This window comes from Gadus chalcogrammus, chromosome 2 (genome assembly GCF_026213295.1).
Source record: "Gadus chalcogrammus isolate NIFS_2021 chromosome 2, NIFS_Gcha_1.0, whole genome shotgun sequence".
Lineage (NCBI taxonomy): Eukaryota > Metazoa > Chordata > Actinopteri > Gadiformes > Gadidae > Gadus > Gadus chalcogrammus.
The window spans coordinates 2,801,276-2,822,557 of record NC_079413.1 but is presented as its reverse complement, the minus strand read 5'-3'; the positions used below and the strand labels follow the sequence as shown (position 1 = coordinate 2,822,557).

The 21,282-nt window shown below is 42.7% G+C and overlaps 2 protein-coding genes and 1 long non-coding RNA gene across 5 annotated transcripts; 2 read left to right on the top strand and 1 right to left on the bottom strand.

Moving 5' to 3' along the window:
* The first annotated feature begins 800 nt into the window (after positions 1-800).
* LOC130406696 (uncharacterized) lies at positions 801-5,978 on the top strand. Its single transcript, XR_008904500.1, has 8 exons — positions 801-1,442; positions 2,388-2,472; positions 2,559-2,694; positions 2,805-2,950; positions 3,053-3,164; positions 3,403-3,648; positions 3,842-3,992; positions 4,217-5,978. It is a non-coding gene; the product is annotated as an uncharacterized LOC130406696 (long non-coding RNA).
* Positions 5,979-8,111: 2,133 nt separating this feature from the next.
* Positions 8,112-12,148, bottom strand: LOC130406684 (ER lumen protein-retaining receptor 2-like). Its single transcript, XM_056612371.1, has 5 exons — positions 11,801-12,148; positions 10,728-10,828; positions 10,484-10,642; positions 10,086-10,338; positions 8,112-9,630 (listed from the first exon to the last, which is right to left on the bottom strand). The coding sequence occupies exons 1-5, from the start codon at positions 11,889-11,891 to the stop codon at positions 9,596-9,598; spliced, it is 639 nt and encodes a 212-aa protein (XP_056468346.1). The 5' UTR covers positions 11,892-12,148; the 3' UTR covers positions 8,112-9,595.
* Positions 12,149-13,709: 1,561 nt separating this feature from the next.
* On the top strand, positions 13,710-20,677 carry plxdc1 (plexin domain containing 1). Of its 3 annotated transcripts, none has more exons than XM_056612361.1 (13): positions 13,710-13,960; positions 17,331-17,488; positions 17,776-17,919; positions 18,056-18,125; positions 18,224-18,346; positions 18,439-18,557; positions 18,743-18,842; positions 18,938-19,033; positions 19,200-19,281; positions 19,412-19,469; positions 19,576-19,693; positions 20,045-20,196; positions 20,411-20,677. In XM_056612361.1, the coding sequence occupies exons 1-13, from the start codon at positions 13,882-13,884 to the stop codon at positions 20,522-20,524; spliced, it is 1,413 nt and encodes a 470-aa protein (XP_056468336.1). In that variant the 5' UTR covers positions 13,710-13,881; the 3' UTR covers positions 20,525-20,677. The 3 variants fall into 3 exon arrangements, with proteins under 3 accessions (XP_056468336.1, XP_056468328.1, XP_056468319.1); XM_056612353.1 differs by lacking the exon at positions 13,710-13,960 and adding an exon at positions 15,593-15,824 and having other exon boundaries at positions 19,579-19,693; XM_056612344.1 differs by lacking the exon at positions 13,710-13,960 and adding an exon at positions 15,593-15,824.
* The last annotated feature ends 605 nt before the right edge of the window (positions 20,678-21,282 follow it).

Genomic DNA, 21,282 nt, shown 5'->3' with positions numbered 1-21,282 from the left:
TGGAAGATGGGTTTACTGGGTGAAAATCATGTAATAAACGTATTCACCCAGTACTCTGTAACAGAGGCCCCGGCACGCACCACGCGGCACTCTACTTCCACGCTCGCGCCCCCGGCTAAGTATCCCAACGAGTGTCCGATTTCATTCGGTCAAACTTCTCATCCACTCCAATGGATGTGGAGGTTTTACGTTCAGATACTACTAAGTACACTAAGGGTGTCGCCATCACGATCATCACAAAACAAACATAATATTTTAATTTGAACTATAACTGCAACAACAACTTCATTTATATCAAACTAAAATAATTAATAAGCAGATTTATTTTTTTATAACCGATTAAATTATTGATTATTCTTTATTTCATAAATTAATTTCATAAACTGCGCCGTGGAGCATGCTGGGAAAGCACGCTGCACGTCGCATAGCAACCGCGCAAAATTCATTTGTAATCTAGCTACGCGAATAGTAGCCACAGAGAACAGTAATAAGAAAATGCTAGGTCAGGTATTTCTAGAGCGGGCCCCTGCAGTTGTTTCAAAGACTGCAGAGCTGCCAACTCTCACGGTTTCATCGTGTGACACACTCTTTGGCCTGTTTACACACGCACACACACCACACATCCAAATTATCATGGCAGAAATATGCATAAATAAAATCCGATCTCCAGCCGAGACGCGTTCGTTCCTTTCCAAACTCCCCGACGGTAGATGGCGCTGATGAGCGCCACTAAACCCTATGTGCTGCACCCATATATGCTGCATCCGAAGTTAGCGACAGAAGAAGAGTTAGACATCGGGAGAAACTAGTTTGTAATCACGAAAAGCGAAACTTTTTATTTTATTTAAAGAACCAGCCAAGTGAAAAAAGACAGACAAACACATTGACAGAACAGAGAGAACAGCCAGAACCACTGATAGAAACAACAGGAAAACAGACAGAGGAGCAACACACGGGACAGAGAGAGCAGGAGACGGGTCAGCGAGAGCAACAGACAGGACAGACTGACAAACATGCAGACTGGGAGCAACAGACAGGACAAATAGAAGCGCATGCAGAGGAGCAAAAGACAGGACAAATGGAACGACCAACAGAGCAGATGGAAGAAGACACAGAGAAACAAACAGAAGAGACTCACTCCCCCAATCCTACAGCAGGGCCAGAAGAGTCGTGCTCTGGCTGGAGCAGCAACATATAGATCCATTTAAAAAAATGAGTGGACCTTTTCATGGCCATTTATTACCAGAAGGACCCTCATCACGCACTACTGGTGTGCAGTGTGCCGTTTTGAAAACTCCCGTTGCCACCAGGCTGTGACAGATGTAGTGCGCCACATAAAAACCAAAGGCCACCAAGAAAAGAAACGGGCTCACTCAGCGACAATATCACAATATGCAATGCCCATTCCCTCTGTTGGGGGCATGTCTGCACAAGATGCTAAGGTATGATATGTGTAATGGTCCTGGTCAAGGTTGTCAAGAGTTTTGTGTTATAGTTGATCACGGTAAAGTCTTGGTTGATAGTTCTGACTAATTTGTGGTTTGTATATCAGTGTAGTACAGTAGAGTTTTCTTAATTTGAGATCTAAGTTGCTGAATGTGTTTTTTACCTGTAGCCTATTATTGCTTCCATTTGAAATAAACTATGGTCTTTTGGGTTAGGGCTAATATTTTTTTATTTGACCCTCAGCCCTTAAAGAAGGGCTGAGGTCAAAATGACAGCTGGGTTGGTTGTTCACAACGTCCCCCTTGCCTTTGCGGACCACCTAGGGCCTCTCCTAAAATAATGTACAGGTGTGCCAGGACAAAGTCGTCCTGCATTACCAATGGAGCAATAGCGCCATATTTCACACAGGAGCTTGTGAAGGAGATGAAAAAAGCCCCCTTTACCCTTGGTATTTCCCAAACTATTTGAGATTTTTCTCCTCTGCAAAACATTTGCTTTGTGTATTTTTAAATATCTAACAACATGAAAATCTGTATGATTCTAACTTGTCATAGGAGTGGCAAAGATTAACCCGCTTACTGTCCGGGTCTTCATGGGCAGCAAAGTTGTCCACCAGTTCTTGAATATGTGCACAAACAACCGGGACGAGATGTGGGAAAGCAAGTGAGATCTTCACCAAAATGAACACCGCCTTAGAGGAGCATGACATCCCTTGGGAGAACTGCATTGGTCTCTCAGTCGACAATGCCGCTGTGAACGTTGGATCACGTAATTCCATTGCCTCCAGGGTCCTCCAGAAGCATCTCAACACCTATATTCATGGTTGTCCTTGTCATGTGGCACGTAACACCGCCAAAGCTGCAGGAGTGGTCTTTACATGTAACTTGTTCCTAATTACATGCATTGACTGATTATGTTATCATTTGATTAATGCATTGCAGGTATCCCATTTTGATTTGGAGGTCATGATGGTGGACATCGGTTACTGGTTCAAGGGTAGCACAAATCGGAAAGGATACCCGACAGGTATGCATATTTGATACTATTAAGTGTAATATTGAAATGTTGAGCTGTAGGAAAATATATGATATGGAATTAAATGTCTGGAACAGAGTTTTGTGAGCTCCATGAAGTGGAGTACATGGAGGTCCTCATCCGTGTCTCGGTTCGTTGGCTAAGCCTTTGAACGTTGTTTGACCAGGATCCTCAGACTTTATGAACCTCTGGCCAGCTACTTCAAATCTGCTGGTATGGTCATCATTTATCTATTTCGTTATGCAGCAACTACATGGATTGTTGGTCACATACTTGTATTATTGATAACCTCTTGTTTTGTGTTATTTATTGATTGATTGAAGATGAAAATCCGGCCAGGTTCAAGAGGCTTGTGCAGACGTTCACTGACCCCATGACAGAAGTGTACCTGCTGTTCTTTCAAGCCACCGTACCAACTTTCACTACTTTCAACTTGCTTCGGTCATCAATATTTATGTTATATGATGAGGTGGGATTGGATTTTGCTGGTTTTCTATTGTGTCTCTTGCTGATTTCTGCAGGGATCTTCTAAAACATGTATCACCTACTATTTTGTAAATGTCTGTTATAGATGGTGAAATTTGTACGCAAGCTTTGTTCAAAGTTCATTGTTCCAGCCGCTCTGCAGGGTCTTGAGGAGCCTGGTGATATTGCCTTTGAAGAGAAGGCAAACCATTTACCAGGTTAGTGTTTGACTATTATTATGATCAAACACTGTGATATGTGATACATAACATGTGATATTTAGCCTTGTACCTAGCATTTTGTCACTTCATGAGTAGAAACCTAGTAAGGTGTGTGGTATTCCTTCCATTAACAGTGGGCTTCTGGTTGGATTTCCTGCCCTATGTGTCTAGCTGGTATTGCAGCATCAGCATGTTAAACTATTTATGTTAACATGGTATGCTGTATCTCTAACAGGAAGAAAGTTGCACATTGGGTTCACACAACCAGGGCTAAACTCAACAGACTACTTGACGAGGGTGACATCACACCACAGCAGGTGGATTCATTCCATGAAGCTGTGTTATGTTTCCGGACAAGTGCTGTGGACTATGCACTAAAGAAGCTGCCACTGAAAGAGCCACGGCTCAAACATTAGACATTTGTAGATGCACGGCAGAGGGCTGAAAGGGACACCAGAGATGTCCTGTACTTTGTTGAAAGGTTAGTTTTTGTCCTCTAATTATTGTCTATCATCTTAGCTAAAATACCCTGCTTGTTATGATGATATATGTTTACTCCTAAACTGCACATGAGCTATTCTTATATGGCTTCTCCTCAAAGATGCGTATGAACTGCCGCTGGTTGATTACAATATACCTAAAACGTAACAACTTGTAACTACTTTCATAAATAGGTTTCCCCATCTCCTCCCATACCATGGTCCAGAGGAGCATGACCTTCTGGGTGAGGGGTTTCTAAGTTATCAGACCATGCCAATGATATCCCTGTAGGACGAAACTGAAATGGAAAGCTTCTGGGCTGAAATGGCAACCCGGAAACATAAGGTAAACAATTAATCTTTTGTGTTTCCTTTTGGAAGGTGTGGCTTGGCTGTGTTGCTATAAAATTGTCGCATGCGTATATTGTCATGCATTTTGCAAATTGTGCATATTGTGTGTGTGTGTGTGTGTGTGTGTGTGTGTGTGTGTGTGTGTGTGTGTGTGTGGATCAACCTACAGTATACTTACAGTATTAATAAAAAAATCAAGGTACGTTTTTCCATTGACAGCCTAGCATTGGAGGGCACCCTGTCCTCAATAATGACCATAAAGATGGCCGACCTGGAGCCCTGTTTCAAATGGGAGCCCCCTCGGATGTCATCAAGGCCTCCAAGAAGGCCACAGCCAGAGGCCAGTATAACCGTGCCCACAGATCATAGACAAGGACTAGCTTCTGATCTGCATCCGATACTGATGACCTCATTTTTTGTTATTTTTGTAATGCGTTCATCCGTTTTATTGCTTTATTGCTGTTTAAGCACTTCAAGCACTTCATATGTTGCACTTTATTTGTTTCTAATGGACCATGTGGTGGGAGGCTTTAAATGATGAATAATTTATCTCCCTAACTAATCTTGTCGTTTTTGGCTGAACATAAATCATTAAGTGCTCTTAAGAATACAATTATTCACAATATAGGTTAGGTTTCAGTTCAGAATTTGTTTAATACCATTGTTGATCAAAATATCATTAAACCTACCTAGGTCAAATCTTAAACACTGGTCTATGAATACGGCTATATTGTGGCACATAGACAGTCATTTAGGCACAACAATAGTTTTCTGGTTTATTGTTCAACTCCAGACTAGGCCCCTACAATTCCTAAAGCCAAACATGAATCAGAATAAGTTCAGGTATTGCACATCTTTAGCAGACCACCCAAAAATCCACTAAAATGCAGGAAATCACATCTACTTTATCCAAAATTTCCTGGTGGTTGACCTTCACAGCTTCACAGAATGTAACCAATTTTGTCCATCTCCAGTGAGCTGCCCCTATGAACGGCTTTGGGCCTCCCCACAAACCACCAAAATGCTGGGTACAACATGGGTTCAACATCCAATCAATTAAAATTCTCTAAAATCTGAGCCACCAACTTGTGTGGCTGCGTTGTCGGGGGTAATTTTGGTTACCCCCGACAAAATCTTACTCCAGGTTTTTTTGAAAAGTTGGCAGCTCTGAAGACTGCTAGTGCTAAGGCGAGTAAGTTGCCTTAGCAGTAGATATGAGAACACTAGTGGCCCTGGTGAAGAGCGGATTTAATGATTATAACCGTTTGAATGATTGTATTATTCATCGAAGGGTCAGATGGTTCTGCCTGCCATACATCCAGAGACTCCAGTGCTTGGTTCAAAGCCTGATAAGCTGGAGCCACAGCCCTCAGCTCGCTGTGAAGTTCACGTTGAGGTGAACGGTGTCTGACAGCCTTTCTCTCATACACAGGCAAAGGTCTGAGGTTGTATGAGCAGCACTCTCCCTCATCACAGGAGGTGCTGGAATCTGACTTGGTGGCTTCTCTGGGCTGAACTTCTCTCTTTGTGGCTTCTTCTCCACACCAGAATCCCGTTGCTCATGGCTGACTGGCAAGAGGAGGTTGCGGTAGAGAACCCGGAGGGTTCGGTCGGCTGTTTCTGCTTGGACACGATAAACTGGACCGTCTCCTAGTGACACAGTGGATCTTCCCTTCCCAGTAAGGTGAGGTGGTGATCTACTACAACAAGGTCGTACTCGAGTCATAGCCTCCTTTACTGGGATCGAGGTGCATGTGGTCGTCAGAAAGCAACTCAAAAGGGGCACTGGTTGTGATTGATCCAATTGGTTCTTTCTCAATAACAGCAGGTCGTTTTTGTGTATGAAAACAGTTAACAATTATGTTATGCAGTTATGCAATTAACCGCTAAAACCAGAAAATGGGAGGGGGGTACTGTTTTATAAAACAAGCCATTTTCTATACCTTTTTCTTGTCTACCTTTTGTCAGTTAGATGCATGGTTCTCCCATCTATCCACTATATTGTCCATTTCTCTTCCAGCCACCAAGTGGGGGTTGGTCATGTTACATATGATTCCCTGATAGAGCGTGTGTGTGTGTGTGTGTGTGTGTGCGTGTGTGTGTGTTTAAATTCTTATTCAAATAAATAAACCAGAGTTTATCGTCAAAAAAATATTTATTTCATAAAATGTTTGCACAACCTCCCAACCGAAGTCCTCTTCAGGGCAAGGAAAAACTCCCCAAAGCGGGAAGAAACCTTGAGAAGGAACGCAGAAGAGGAATCCCTCCTTCCAGGGATTGTTGGGAGCCTAAAAGGGAGGAAACAAAGAAATAAAAACTTACCTTCTCGAGCTGGTTGGGCCTTTTGCGCGGGGTACCACTAGCGTGGAAGATGGGTTTACTGGGTGAAAACCATGTAATAAACGTATTCACCCAGTACTCTGTAACAGAGGCCCCGGCACGCAACACGCGGCACTCTACCTCCACACTCGCGCCCCCTGCCAAGTATCCCAACAAGTGTCCGATTTCATTCGGTCAAACTTATCCAGACTGCTACAGCATAGCGCATCGCCCACTCTGATGGATTTGGAGGTTTAGTGTTCAGATACTACTAAGTACACTAAGGGTGTCGCCACCACGATCCTCACAAAACAAACATAATATTTTATTTCCAACTATAACTGCAACAACAACTTCATTTATAGTAAACTAAAATAATTAATACGCAGATTAAATTTTTTATAACCGATTAAATTATTGATTATTCTTTATTTCATTAAATTATAATTTCATAAACTGCGCCGCGGAGCATGCTGGGAAAGCACGCTGCACGTCGCATGGCAACCGCGCATTTGCCGGTGTTACACCGAATTCTGCAACCCGTCGAAATATGTGACCCCAGAGGGAGCTGTTGCACATTTTCTGCAACATGCACGAGTTTGAAGCTAGACTCGGAATGGGTACATTCGTTTTGTGACACCGGGCAATACTTTCTTTATTGAAAGCGTCTTACTGACTGTAGCGTCTTATGGGGAAAGAAGCAACTGGCTGGTGATTGACCGTACTAAACACGGTATCATTCAAGACATGACCTGTACATAAATCCAGAAACCAATACATTTGTAATCTAGCTACGTGAATAGTAGCCACAGAGAACAGTAATAAAGAAATGCTAGGGCAGGTATTTCTAGGGCGGGCCCCTGCAGTTGTTGCCAAGACTGCTAGTGCTAAGTCGAGTAAATTGCCTTAGCAGTAGATATGGCAACACTAATGGCCCTGTTGAAGAGCGGATTTAATGATTTGAACCGTTTAAATTATTGAATTATTCTTTATTTTTTTATAATTTCATAAACTCCGCCGCAGGGCATGCTGGGAAAGCATGTACCGCCGCGCATACCAACGGCGCATTTACTGGTTCGCTCATAGCAACCGCATGAGCGAACAGATGTTTTTGCTTGCAGATGACGTCCAACAAGTAAACGTACACTTATAATTATTTATGTTAGAGGCAATGAAGAATAACATTGTGCTTAACATTAACATTGAGTTAGGAGCCTTCACAGGTTATCAGCATTTAAACTGCAAGTTAACATTTATTATTATTTTTAAAAAAAAGCAGTCCTAGCATCACTGAAAGCCCAGGGTCTTCAGATAAACTGGAAAAAAAAATTGGCCTCGCATATATGACCTTGATTATTGATTAAATCCTACAAGAATTTGCTAATAAGGAGCTTTTACATAAAATACAACCTTATACTTGACGTGTTACTTGGTGTTTGTCTGTAACTTTGACTGCACCCCCTCAACTTAAGATATATCTTAAGCTCACTTAAGTTGCCATTAAAAGATGTCCAGACTAAACCAAACCGCTTGTCCATCGTAACGTTGACATGCACACTGGGGATGTAGAACAGTGTTTTAGTGGAAGTCTAAAAATCTGCTGTAAAAATACTGTATTTGTTCAACCAAGACATGACCTGTACATTAATCAAGAATAGTAGCCACAGAGAAATTCTAGAGCAGGTACATCTACTGTAGAGTGGGCCCCTGCAGATGTTCATGCAAAGACTGCTAAGGAGTTTAAGTTGCCTTAGCAGTAGTGATGGCAACACTAGTGGCCCTGTTGAAGCGCAGATTTGATTGTACATGAGTCTTTATTTGCATATTATTTACATACATATTTTTTCCCAGGCTGAGCCGTTCACTCGTACATCGGAGTGCCACTCTTGTATGAAACTCGGACAATTCTTTTTAGTCACGCACCTCCATCAAAGTCAAGGTACCACATGGCAGAATGCAGAGCTGGTTAACCCTTTTAGCTGATTACCCCCCCCCCCCCCCTGACAAGACAGACTGCATAATGTGATGATGCTTTACTTATTCACAATAGAAACCCAGCCAATTTGTTCTCATAAATCTTTAATGAAGGTGATGCCATGCAAAAAAAGGACAAAATGTTGAAATGGTTCTTAAGGAATAACTGCATTTTGATGGAGGCTGTGGAATAATAAATGAAGCACTGACGAAATCGAGCTGAAATTTACCCATGTAAACATACGATCAACACCATTTTAAAATGTTAGGTCAATCAAATGTCCAGGTGTTTACTTGCCGTACAATCAGTTGATGAACAAGAGCTGAAAATACTCAATAAACAAAGGACATAAGAGACATGGCACTATTGAATTATGAATGATAGATTAACTAGGGCCAGGCATTTTCTTTGTTGCTGTGCAATGGCTCTTAATGTTTGTGCTCTTAACCTCTGGAATCTAATCAATCGCATTAAACCGTTTGCAATAAAATTATGTGTTTCTAAGATAACAACTAACGTTTTGTAGGATTAATAAGTAACTGGAGTTACATTTTGAAGCGAAGACTTTCAATGAAAGACAGTTATCACAAATTATGTGATGCACTAAGTGGCACAATCCAAGTTGGAACCCCAAATTACAAAATATTTGATTATGACAATAAAAACCATGTGCCTATAAAAATTTACTCAGTGATTTCAGATTTTTACAAAATGGATATGTAGCATTAATGCATTATAACAACATTTTAAAAATAAGCTACAAAATGATAAATCCATAGTAGTGTTTATGGATAACAAAATGGATAACCAAACAATATGCCATACAGACAGAAAATCATCACTAGCCTATAGTAAAAAATAAATACAAAAACTCTGGAAATGGGACATTAATCTTTATCAGGCACCGAAAAGCATTATTCTGATCTTACTAAGACTGTACACTTATGCATTTCATTGTTGAAAAAGGTATTCATCTTGGAGTCGACCCTATTTGTGACCTTCTTAAAAAAAGTATACATCTTGCATGTACAAAAAAAGCTTTCCTCCTATTTGAACAGCAATGGAAAGGGGGGTTAAGGCGAAAAAGCTCAACACAGAAATCCAGAAGGGTGAGGTGTTGACCTGGGACCATCTTTGTTCAGCTCTTCTGCTTGTTGCCATTTCACCAGTTCCATCAATAATGCTCCAGATGTTCCCGCCTCCGTCGGCTCCCTATCTCAGAGAACCTCCAGTGGGTGGTGTTCCAGGATGTCATCTCCACAGGCCCTGAGTGTGCTGGGAGCTGCCATCAACTGAAGTCCTCCTTACGCTGGCAGGCTCAGCTTCTTCCCCTTCAACACTGGGGATGGCACATTTTAGAACTGGTTAATATTCATATTGAATGGCAATCATGGCGAATGAGTGTAGGTACTGGTTGCGTTATCTAGTATTCCACCCCTTAAACTGCATAATACTGGTCCTAACTTGGATTCTAAATGGCCAAACTCTCCAGTGTTATGGATCAGGTAGGAACCAGTGCATTTGCAGTCTCTCCCTCAGTGGCCATCTTTCTCTCACTGTGTATGTCTGTCTTGTCTCTCTCTCTCACTGTGTATGTCTATCTCTCCGTGTGTCTGTATGTCTGTCTGTCTGTCTCTGTGTCTCTCTCTCAGTGTGTATGTCTGTCTCTCTGTGTCTGTCTGTCTCTCTCTTAGTGTCTTTCTGTCTGTGTGTCTCTCTCTCATCTATCTATCTATCTATCTATCTATCTATCTATCTATCTATCTACATATTAGGCCACAGACAACAGCTTACCTTTGGTGAAGTACAGGTAGAAGAAGTCACAGTAGAGGATTGTCTGGACAACACCAGCGACAATCGCAATCATGTCAAAGAAGCCCTCGAAGTAGAAACGCCAGATCCAGTTGAAGAGGTACAGGGTCCGGTAGAGGCCCAGGCAGAACAGGTAGTGGGTGGTAATGGTCTCTGCCTCGCCCGTCTTGCTGATCATGAACAGCTGTGGCAGGATGGCCACAGACTCCAAGTAGATGGAGAAGGTCCACAGGATCTGATGGGATAGTAAAAGTGATGGAGTTTAAAGAGTGGTAATGATGGTCGTGTTTTAAAGAGATGGTGATGCTTTAAAAAGATACAACTTGATGATAGCTCAATCTGTCTGAAGCTTCCTTTACATACAAGACATGACGACAAACCTCAAGTAGAGAGAAGTCATGGTTGATGAGTACGGAAAGCCCTCCGATGGGAACAACCAAGAACTCCACTCTGAAGCTGTCATGGTTGCCGTCGTATGTGGCCTTGAACTTCATGTAGATCAGGTAGACAGTGGCAAAGGCACAGCCAATGTAGATCATCTGGGGAAAAGGGACACAACATCAAGTATTCTATGTTTTTTTACTTTCAGTAGTTAGGGTCAATAGATGTCCTTAAGGCACTTACCTTCATGCTTGTGTTGTATAGGGAGATGAAGGAGGTTAGGAGATCCAGGTATCGCGTGGTAAACACCAATGCAAACAGAATCTGACTCTTTCCAGAGATACCTGAAGACAAGTGCAACGGATCAACAGTTGAGAGAGCGAAGCATATCTGAACGTTATTAAGTCAAGATCCACTGCACGTCAAAAATCGGACATAAGCAATAGCATGTGTTGCATGAGCAAACTTTTTACATCATATAAGAAATCCATTTAAGGTGCGCTTCAGTTTGACGTGTCCCCTGAGTAGGTTTGATATCCCGCTTTAGGAGATAATAGACTTCGGTGCGGCTAAAGGTCTGCTTGTATGCTCAGATAGCGATCGGTGTCACAATGACAAGTTGAGGAGGTTGCTTTATGTTGACCAAGGTCGTTTTTATAACGATACGGACACCAAAGTGATAGCTACAGACTCTTATTGTGTTGACAGTGATTGCTGTTGTCGGGAGGCTGCGATTCTTCCGTAGCGCATTCTAGATCGCCACGTCAGAAGTCCAACCAAAAAAAAAAATACTGATCACAGAAGTTAGCGTTAACCTCAACAGATACGTGGACGATCGCACATCCAACACTGTTAACCAGCGAAACGTTACTCCATCCGCTGATTACGCAGTCAATCGACGTGATCACATGGGTTTTAAACACAGAACGATGGCTGGGCTTGGTGATTGAAACGCTAACGCTTAGCAATAGCCACCTAGCCCAATCCTAGCTAGCTAGCTATCAAGCTAGTGTATAGTTAACGGACTGGTGTATGAGCATGCATAATGCTCTCCATACAGCCAGCCTCTGTATGCAGCTCTGATCCATTGCCACTGTGCAAAGTACCTAATGCTTAGTCTGAATAAAGCATTCTATGTACGAAGGTCGAATATGTGATGTGACTGTCACTAGGATGCATCTCTCCGCGGTTAGCATGCTCATCCAAATGAATGGGAAACCAACTATTGACGTCCGCGTAAACTATCCACAGTAAGAGATGGCTGTTAGCCAAGGCAGGTATACACATCTTAACCGTAGGGTCAACTAGTAGATTACCTGCACACGATCTGGTCTTCCATATCTTAAGCAACAAGATGATGATAGCAGCCAGATGAGAGAGGTCCCCCGTTAATCTGAAGATGTTCATCGTTGCGGATTAAAATAGTTATCCCCTTTGCCGGATGTCCTCTTCGGGTGTGGAAACGTGTTTATTCCAGCCAAAACTAAACACACAACTTTACCCTACCCGAAAAAGTCGGCGGCCACAGCAGTGCATTTGGTTAAAAATATGGCGAGAAGAAGGGTCGACGTGGAAGGGGGCGTGTCTACACCCGGGGAGGCGTGCCTACACCCGGAGAGCGGCTCTGATTGGCCAGACCAGCCCTCCGCCGAGCGCTCGTCTTTGCACTTGTGTGTTCTTGGTGGAGCAGGACTTTGTTCTCAGTACACTATCGTATCTTTTTTACCATCTCCAATGCCGAATGTGACCGCTTACGGTATTTACGTACTAATTGCCGTACATTTTAAAAAAATTAAAGAGGGTCGAAACTCAAATTATGTCCATTTTCAAATCCGACCCAATTGAGTTAAGGTGTGGCAAGGATAGTACAATAACAATGCATATGTGTATCAACAGTTGTGGGCACCTAATGCTTTCGACCACGTTGACCACTGTTGTAGCTGCTTTGCCACGCCTTTGTTGAGCTAGTCTGGCGGAGGAAACGAGTAAACCACCTCTGAACCTCCGAAGTCATGCGTAATGATTCTGCCCAAATAAGGGTTTCCTATCCCTCGCCAGACTACTGAAAACATAGTGGCACAAAATGATTGGATACAACTACGTCCAATGCAAGCACTCCCTAATTAACCTGGTATATTTCAAATTATAGATACATATAGATTATTCTTAAAAACGGAATCGTTTTAAGTAAGAAATAAGGAAACTGGAAAACCAGACTTGCAAGAAAAAATGTATTATTATTATAAATAAATACTAATATTATTGATTATTTATTTCACATGGCAGCAGAAGTAAATGCCCTGTAAATATCAAGGATTAAAAGGCTGAGAATTTTAGAGAAGACAAGGAATGCGGAAATCCATTGTAACTAAGTATAATGACAATAAAGACACAACTATTATAAAGAAAACATTATAAATAAAGAGCTCGGATCCGAAAGAGCAGTCAACTGGATCGCACCAAGCCGAGCCAAACAATCTGACTCACTGAAAAGCAGGGGAATACCCATAACTTCCCGATCAAAACAATTTGTTTAACTTATTTGAATACACTCTCATGTCACCAGTAGATTGCTATATTGTGCACTGTTTTCATGGTCATGATTTAACATTATTCCCGGTAAAAAATAGCAAATCTAGTAAAAAGATCTAAGCACTGACTGGCTGCAGGAGGCAGTGGAGCCAACCACAGTTCTGGTTAAGTTCGTTTTTCATTGTCTTACTGGTTGTTAAAGACACCAAGAACAACTTTGAACATCCAAAAAAAGAAAGCAACTAATGTAATTCAGGCATTAAAATACTTAATTTGTGTGTTATACTTTGTGAGTTTGGGAGTAGGCTAATGGCATGAATGGAGATTTGAATAAATACAAGCTGGCGCTAGTTCAATGCTTTGCATCACTAGTTTATAACCGTATACCATAAACCCCATAAGATATGAAAGTTATTTTCGTTAACAGTTTTACTGCCATTCTGTGCCTGCACGGAAGGGGGCACCCCCATGCTATCCATATTGCGGAATTGGAAAGACATCCAACAGGATTTAAAACATAACATTGTGGAAGACCTAAGGGTTTAACTGCAAAAACAAAGAAAATAAAAACAACCAAAGTAACCAAGAATGTACCAGCAATAACAACTTTTTTTTTAGCTGCCACTGTCTCGCCAGCTGATCCATCTGTTTTTGTAATCACCAAGGCAATGAAGGGTGGTAAGAGGAGAGAGGAGGAGAGAGACTAATAGTGAGTGAGTGAGTCTGTAGACAGAAGAAGAGGGATGTGGAGACAGCAAGAGAGCGAGAGGGAAAGATAGAAGTGAGATTCAGAGGCGACGCCTTGGACTTGGGAAGAGAAGGCAGAGGGAATATATTCAGGATTGGGTTTTGCTTGCTGCTTGACATGTATTTCAGATGGGTTACACTGGTGCTCTGCATTGCAGGAGTGAAGGAGGACAGAGTTTGGGCCAAACTGCAGACAGGTGAGCGTTCTTTCCCCCTCTTATATGTGATACCTATGTCTTATCCTTTGATAGTGCCAAGTCAACCTCCAGCAGTTCTCACCATGCTCAGTCTAAAAACTAGGGGCAACAATTTGGGCTAAATTCAATGAAATAGAAGCTATTGCAACAGGTCTTAATTCATGGGCTTCTTTCTGAAGATGAGGTTTGATATGCTCTGCGACCCACTACAAATTACTTCGTAATCCATCATTTGAGAATTAGTGATCTAGACGGTATTGAGCTGGAAAAGGTTGCACAACAAGTCCCTGATATCTGCCATATCTGTTTCCCCCCTTAGCAACATAAACTGGACATGGGCATCAGACAGAAAAGTATTTAGATTGGAAAAACATTTATTTCAGATCCAAAAAAAGAGAATGACCGCGGCGCAGACAATTTTTTTCTAAAAATACAAATCTTAGTGTACTCTGTGATTTGTTGTGGCTCCCCCATGCATCTCGGTTGATTCAACCAGTTTAGCCTCTTGCCACTGTCCAACGGACCGTGAGGCCAAAACCGAACAGAATAATTGATGCTCCGATTGTAAATGTTGTGTAGGCAGTTATGCATGTAAATGTAATGAAAATCCTCCAGTTTAATGCAAGACAAACCGCAGGAATTTTTATTGAGCGAGTGACATAGCTAACAATACAGTCTACCATTAAAAAAAAAAAGTGACTCCACAAGCATGTGCTGGACTCTAATCATCCAGCCACAGAGCCACATTCATCAGACTTAAATTTAGAAGGGGACAGTTTATTTTCCTTCTTTGACTCCAAGCAAGACAAGGATCTGTGACAATCCATATCAGCTGGTATCAACTCGACAGAGACTTAGGTTGAACAAAGTTTAGTCCAACTTCACTGGACTGGGTGCTTGAGCTTTCATGCCACATTCATAGCCCTAATGTACTGTACTCCAGCAGTGCAGAGGTAAACAACTGTGTGCTCCAGATACTATAACCCTTATCCCATGCCATGAGATCACAGGTGTCCAGCCATAATAGCTATGGTTAGTTCCTTATTTATACGTTTAGAATTAAAATAATACACAACCGGGCGCATTCAGTTCAACGCCATGTAGTTTCCTTTTCCAAATCTTCGTGCTCTTGTGTTATACTGTGTTCACTATCCTTGCGTCTTATTTATTTTGTCTCTTTCTACCATGTACAGTCCACTTGCAGCTTTCCTACCAGACCATAAAAACACAGAGCCCCATGGGACCAGAATAAGTTGTGTGGCAGGTGACGACCTCAGCTCTGACGTCTGAAGAACAATTCTAAGCACTGGTATCCGTTACTCATGTCGAACATAGGACTTTTTTTCCCCCTAATGTTTACTTCAAAGCATGGAACACGTCATTACTTTTTCATTTTCAATTCTCTGGATTAGCATCCTCCGTAGAAAGTTTCTAGAAACATACCATTTTGGGAGTGGCAAAAAGTTTTTCTGCCATGATCGATTACATTTATGAAAAAAAACCTCATGTAATGTTTTCTTTTATTTGATGGAAACTCCCCTGGTTATCAAAACAATATTCTCATGCTCTCACACAACTGGATTCCTGGAACTGTAAAAACAGTCATGATTTCCATTGTTTCTCCCCACAAAGTCTCAATCTAGGTACGGTATCTCACCCCTAGTGTTTAGCAGTCACCTCAGCAATCACCCCATGGATCTATATTGAATTTAAACAGTCCTGCGCATCTGGGTCATGGCCCTGGGGCAGAGCCAGCTCAAACAGCCTCACAGGAAAGGGTGTGTCCTCTCTTCTGCTGACCGCTCTCAGAAAAAAACTAGAAAATGTTGTGGTCAGGTACGAGACTACTTTTCTCAACCAGAAGGTTTGCTCTTTATGTTTTCTTGCCTCTATGGACTTCTTTTCATTCAATTACACAGCTTTGCTTTTATTTAATCAGGATTAGGTATTTTTGGTTAGCCTTCATAACCAGATTCCTGTTTTGAATATGGAAGCTTTTGTTTGTGCCCTTGTTACAGGATACAACCAGATTCCTACTGAAATTGACCTTCAGTTTAGGAGATGCAAACATGCTGCGGCATCTCCTGCTTGAGTTTATTAGTGTAGGGAATCACATATATCTAAACATTGTTGGCTCCACATGGCGCTATGTCAGTGCGTTTACGTCAGCCTAGCCCCATGGGCCACGTTGGCTCCGTGAACATGTTCATACATGTTGCATGAACACACGCAGTCAAGAGTCTGCAGTCAACTGTTGGTGGTGGTGATGACAATGTGAGGCCCATACGGAGCTAAAGCTAGCCCACCACAGCTAGGTGATAAACAGACCGGTTTAAAAACACCGTTTGCGACCATGCCTTCAGCAACACAATACAAACGGGCAAACATTATGGTCTATTTTTTATCCCGTCGAAAGCCATAGATTGCAGTGTTCTTTCCGCCAAAACAGTTATAAATCCAACGAGTTTGCATGACATTAACCTTTAAAGTCGAGTCGTTCGACTAAACCGCGTTTGTGAATCGGACCTTGCCATGTTTCGCAAGGTTGAGTCACATATCAATGCATTGGCAAATAAGAAATTTAAAACAGACGGACGATCTTCACAATAAAACGATTGTTTGAGCGTGGGCTGATCTGGACAGATCGAGGAGATGATCAGCCAGAATGCACCCTGCTCAGGTTGCTCTGCTCACGGTGATCAATCCCGCAGAAACGACTAGAGCAGCAGAGACCAACTCTTCGCGGCAGCCAAGCTGACCACGGCTTGTTTCTAGTGTTTCTGACGAGAAAACGGAGCATGACGGGGTGATGTTCCACGCTTTTTTGTATTTTTAGACCATTCCGTTTCCATCACCGGTGGACGACAACCTCCTGTAGTTCACTGAAAGCGGGAGGTGAAAACAGCAAACTGTGGATGTGCAGAAGGCTCTCAACAATTAGGGTTAGAAGAAACACCCCGCGCAAAATGCTTGAAATGTCAGGGTTTATATGCGACACGTGACGTCACATCACCGCTTTACCGTACTATTTTGAAATTGGCGAAAGACAATATTTTGAATAGTAGTAAATATCCTAATATAGGGCTACCCTATGTCGGACTTTAAGAAAAAAAAATAAACAACGTATAAAATGGTTAGCACCAGTTGGAAGAACTATTTGGAACCATAAGAGGACATTTGAAATGATCATCTTGAAAATTTGGCGAGACTTAAAATACCTCCTCAGTTGCATATACAGGTGTATGCCGTCTCGTCAAACTCCTATTGGTTGTCCAGTTGTATGACGTCCTGGAGTTCACTCAGGAATATTATACAGTATATATGTACATTTTTATGGCGACATCATGTGTTCTTGTTTTGCTCTGAACAGATAGCGCTTCCATTGGTGTCGAACAATGGTCGGACGATGCAGCCGGAGAAGCCTCCAAAGTCCAGAGCTCAGCACAAGGTGGAGAAAGGAAGAGCAGGGAGGTCCATGCGGGAGATCTTACCATAGACACCCTACCCGACAACATGACACACTTGGTGGTGAGCCTTCAATAACAACGGGTCTGCGTTACTGCTGCTGTTTGTAGATGTTTTTAACGTCTATTCCGAAGTTGTTTAAATTAAGTTTATTAGAAGCGAAACTCTGCCCCCTTCTGGAAGGTGTGTGCTGCGTCACTTGGACTGGAGTCAAGAAATGTAATGGATTTTGCATTCCTTGTAAACAAAAGTTATTGGATCCACTTGTCCGCCCCTCAACCAGGGGAATTTTTATCCATTCCAGTTTGGTTTTAATAAGCTTCCTCTTTGTGCTTCTCCCTCATCGAAAGGAGGACTCTCGTAATTACTACACACAGCGTAGCTTCGGCCCTGACGACCGGCGCGCTGGTGCATTCTGGGTAGATATGGATGACCTGCAGCACGGCCAAGTTAGAATGCACGGGCTCCTGTCAAACACACACAAGCAGGCAGCGGTGAGTGAAACACAAGCACATGGGCTGGCCCTAAACAAGTCTGATCGGACAGCAAACGGTCGGCTATTTTGCACTCTTACTGAATGCCTGCCGTCGTTCTTTATTCCTCCATCCCCATGTGACCTCGTCCCTCCAGAGGGTGGCCCTGTCGTTTCCCTTCCCCTTCTACGGACATTACCTGAAGCAGATCACCATAGCAACAGGAGGTACCTCTTTGTCTCTATTCACAGGGGTTGTGGAGTCGGCGCCCCTGAGAGAAGGAGGCTTGAGGTATTAACGTCATTACGTCTTTGAACCTTTTCAGGCTTTATTTTCATGGGGGACGTCACTCACCGTATGCTGACCGCCACGCAGTATGTCGCCCCGCTGATGGCTAACTTCGACCCCAGCTCCGCCAAAGAGTCCACTGTGCAGTACCTGGACAACGGTGACCTATTGCTCCACGTTTAGGAATTTGGATTGATGCTTTGTCAGAGACTATTCATGACCTTTGACCCTTGGCTTGTGTCATCCAACCAGGTGAAGTGTTTGTGGTACAGTGGGAGCGCGTCAGGCTTCACGGTAGAGATTCAGAGGGGGAATTCACCTTCCAGGCCGCTCTGTACAGATCGGGAACCATCACCTTCAGCTACAGAGATGTAAGCCTCATCTCTGCTATGTGATCCCATCATCCCTCCCCACGCTGTTCACAGTCCCTAGTTCTCGGTTCCGACCCCCACACTATGTCCTCTGATCATCACTCATCACTTTGGGATTGTCAGCAAAGTTTGGCAAAGCTCAGACTTTTTTTATTTGATTCACTTTACATTTCCATGTACTTCAGATTCCCTTGTCCATAGAGCAGATCATCTCAGGTCAGCATCCAGTGAAGGCAGGTCTGTCTGATGCTTTCATGGTCGTGAAGCCATCATCTAAGACTGCAGGTCAGTTGTGGCTTTTACTTGCCCTCCATTTTAGCCATCCAATGAGCGCAAAGATCTGGATGTTAATCATTTTATGAACTTTATTTCTACTGTAGATGCAAGACAACGCACAATCTATGAGTACCATCGGGTTCAAATAGACACAGCAAAGATCACAAACAATTGTGCCTTTGAGTTTACTGCACTGCCAAGTAAGAGAAATCATACTAGTTTTCATGCAAATAAAAAGTGATGAAATCAATGTGAGGGTTTAATACCTTGCCTTGACTGTTTATCCTCTCTCACTCTCTCTCTCTCTCTCTCTCCCTCTCTCCCCCCCCCCTCTCTCTCTCTGTCTCTCTCTCACTCTCTCTCCAGGTTGCCTTCAACATAACAGCTGTGAACTATGCTTGTCAGCCAATCATACCCTTGGCTGTAAATGGTGCCATGTGCTGCAAAGGTTATTGGGACAGCCCTGCACGCAAACATTGAAACACTTTAACACACACAAATATGTAGACACAAACACAGCAACACGCACATTATACATGCAAACTGCTGACGGATGACTTCATGCTCATCTGTCCTAGATGTTCGGATGGCATGGACCGACACAGACAGGAGTGGCTGGATTATGCTTGTTCAGAGGTGGTGCAGCTTTTCATTCTGTGTTACATTTACACACTTTAACACTCAGACGGTACTAATAAACCAAAGAATATAATTCCATTTCTGCAATGTTGTTCTTCGACAGAAGGACGACATCAGATGTGAGGACTACTCCAGAGGGGAGACTGAGGCCTCGCTCCGTCCTTCTTCCAAGCCAGACCGCGCCACGACCGGCCCGATTCTACACGACTGTAAAAGTAACGGTGCGGTTCTGTTTTATCCTAGAAATTTGTCGTCGATTTATTTCAATACACAGATACATTTTGGAGCAATGCTTGGAACCAATCAAGTGTGAAAGATACAAAATACATATAAAAACAATATAATTTAAATAAAAAAAAGATATATATTTATGACACAAATGCTCAAATTGTTTCAGTATCAGATAAAGCTGCTATGCTTACCAGTGTATGGTTAGTCTCAGCTGCATACACACGCATAAGTAATGGGAAGAGCCTTCAAGATCAACAGAGTGTTCTCAACTCTTGCTTAATTACAAGTCATCATCATTTGCTAACAATATTTGGACCATGTGCGATGCTTTCCAATTCCAGACGTGAAGTCGGCTATTCCAAAGAACACAAACCGGTTCGCTAGCGCAGGCGCTACGGCAGGCGTCGTAGCGGGCGTTGCTTTGCTCCTGGCTCTGCTGGTGCTGGCTCTGTTCTTGCATCGTCACCCTACCCCCTCCCACCACCTCCGTCAGGTGGGTAGAGACCAAATTCAACACCTGCACAGGAATATAACGAACAGATGAGGGTTGTGTTAGGTGACCAGACATCCCCGTTTTCCTTTCAGAAATCTGGTCCCCTTAGGGTGGTCCGCAACTTCCTAAATGTTGTGTTGTGTTGTTTAGAGATCACATCCCACAAAAAGAGATTGAGTTCTTTCTCATCCATGTATCAATTTCTGCATTTCAGCAACGCAAGAACTACTGGCCATCCCTGAAGTTCCACAAGCAAGGACTTCAGCCTGGTTACACCGAAATGGAGGGAAACCACGACCGAGAGATCATTGTGGAGAATGGGTCATAATGAGAGGCCAGATATCATCACAGGGAAACAACCTCAATTTAATGGGGAAATATGATGTTGTAAAATGTGGTATCCCAAACCTATTAAATCCTAGTCTACAGATATCAAATTATTGTTTGATTAAAATGTATTTGAGATCCTTACTGTTTAATGGTGCCACTACATTTTTTCTATGTCAATAAAGAAAAAGATCTAACAGACTGCTTTTAAATATGCTGACTTCCCGACAGTGTAACTGACAAAACATATGAGAAAATGTATTAGTGTGTGACAGATTAAGAGACAATGGTCGAATGGCATCTCATTCACTCTTGCTTATTACTAATGACCATTTTAAGATTTGAACAGTATGTGTATATGAAGAGTGAATAGAGGGACGGGGGGACGGGACGACACAATGGGACGGGCCTTGTATCTCTACATCCAGCAGATGTCGCCATAACCAAATACATCATGATCTCGCCTCGCATAGGACTGAGGCAGATTGAAATGAACGTGGCAGATTGATTATTATACGTAAATGTGACATGCGTGTTATGTGAAACATTCCGACTCATGTTATTATTCATAAGAGTCCAAAACGGTGGCCCCAATCTCCAATCGAGCGGGTCTCGCCAACGCACGAACCTCGTCGCCCCTTTCAGACACATCCCTGTTCATCAGCAATTCTGTCATTAACGCCTTTTCTACAGACAACACACCCAAAATTACAACCCTTGTTTAAAAACGGGAAACATCGACGAGCGTTATAAAAACAC

Coding starts and splice junctions, on each gene's coding strand:
- LOC130406684 (XM_056612371.1), bottom strand. CDS start 11,891: ATGAACATCTTCAGATTAACGGGGGACCTCTCTCATCTGGCTGCTATC. Junction 10,829..11,800: donor GAAGACCAGATCGTGTGCAG/GTAATCTACTAG, acceptor ACTTGTCTTCAG/GTATCTCTGGAAAGAGTCAG. Junction 10,339..10,483: donor ATGACTTCTCTCTACTTGAG/GTTTGTCGTCAT, acceptor CTATCCCATCAG/ATCCTGTGGACCTTCTCCAT.
- plxdc1 (XM_056612344.1), top strand. CDS start 15,695: ATGGCCCTGGGGCAGAGCCAGCTCAAACAGCCTCACAGGAAAGGGTGT. Junction 18,558..18,742: donor TCACCTTCAGCTACAGAGAT/GTAAGCCTCATC, acceptor CATGTACTTCAG/ATTCCCTTGTCCATAGAGCA. Junction 19,034..19,199: donor TGAGTTTACTGCACTGCCAA/GTAAGAGAAATC, acceptor CTCTCTCTCCAG/GTTGCCTTCAACATAACAGC.